At 72.7% G+C, this 479-nt stretch overlaps 1 protein-coding gene across 1 annotated transcript in view; it reads right to left on the bottom strand.

Annotated features, from left to right (window-relative positions):
* The window catches only part of SLC4A2 (solute carrier family 4 member 2), a 23295-nt gene that overhangs the window by 9268 nt on the left and 13548 nt on the right, over positions 1–479 (bottom strand). The window contains 1 exon segment of the mRNA XM_019471492.1: positions 5–198. Coding sequence (XP_019327037.1) covers positions 5–198 — 194 coding nt within the window.

Raw genomic sequence — 479 nt, 5'->3', positions numbered from 1 at the left:
GACCCCGGAGAGCCCCAGCCCTGTCCAAGCCCCAGGTGAGCCCCAGCGCTGCCCGGCCCCAGCCCCCACTCACCTGCCTGCCCGGGTTTCCCTGGGGGACGTGGACTCACGGGGCTCCGGGGGGGAGCTGGGCAGCGCCGCGGGGGCTGCCGGCTCCTCCGCCCGGCGGTCAGTCACCTCATCTTCCTGCAGGAAGAACTGAGACAGGGCATGGGAGGAACCGGCTGCTGTGGAGCCATGTCCCCTGGCCACAGGCCTCACCTGCCTGCCCGGGTTTCCCTGGGGGACGTGGACTCACGGGGCTCCGGGGGGGAGCTGGGCAGCGCCGCGGGGGCTGCCGGCTCCTCCGCCCGGCGGTCAGTCACCTCATCTTCCTGCAGGAAGAACTGAGACAGGGCATGGGAGGAACCGGCTGCTGTGGAGCCATGTCCCCTGGCCACAGGCGCCACCGCTCCAGCCCCCTCTCCCGCTCTGGGTCC

Source organism: Aptenodytes forsteri, unplaced genomic scaffold (assembly GCF_000699145.1).
Source record: "Aptenodytes forsteri isolate BGI_AS27 unplaced genomic scaffold, ASM69914v1 Scaffold466, whole genome shotgun sequence".
NCBI lineage: Eukaryota > Metazoa > Chordata > Aves > Sphenisciformes > Spheniscidae > Aptenodytes > Aptenodytes forsteri.
Note: the sequence above shows the minus strand (reverse complement) of the source record. Positions and strands in the feature narration are given on the sequence as shown.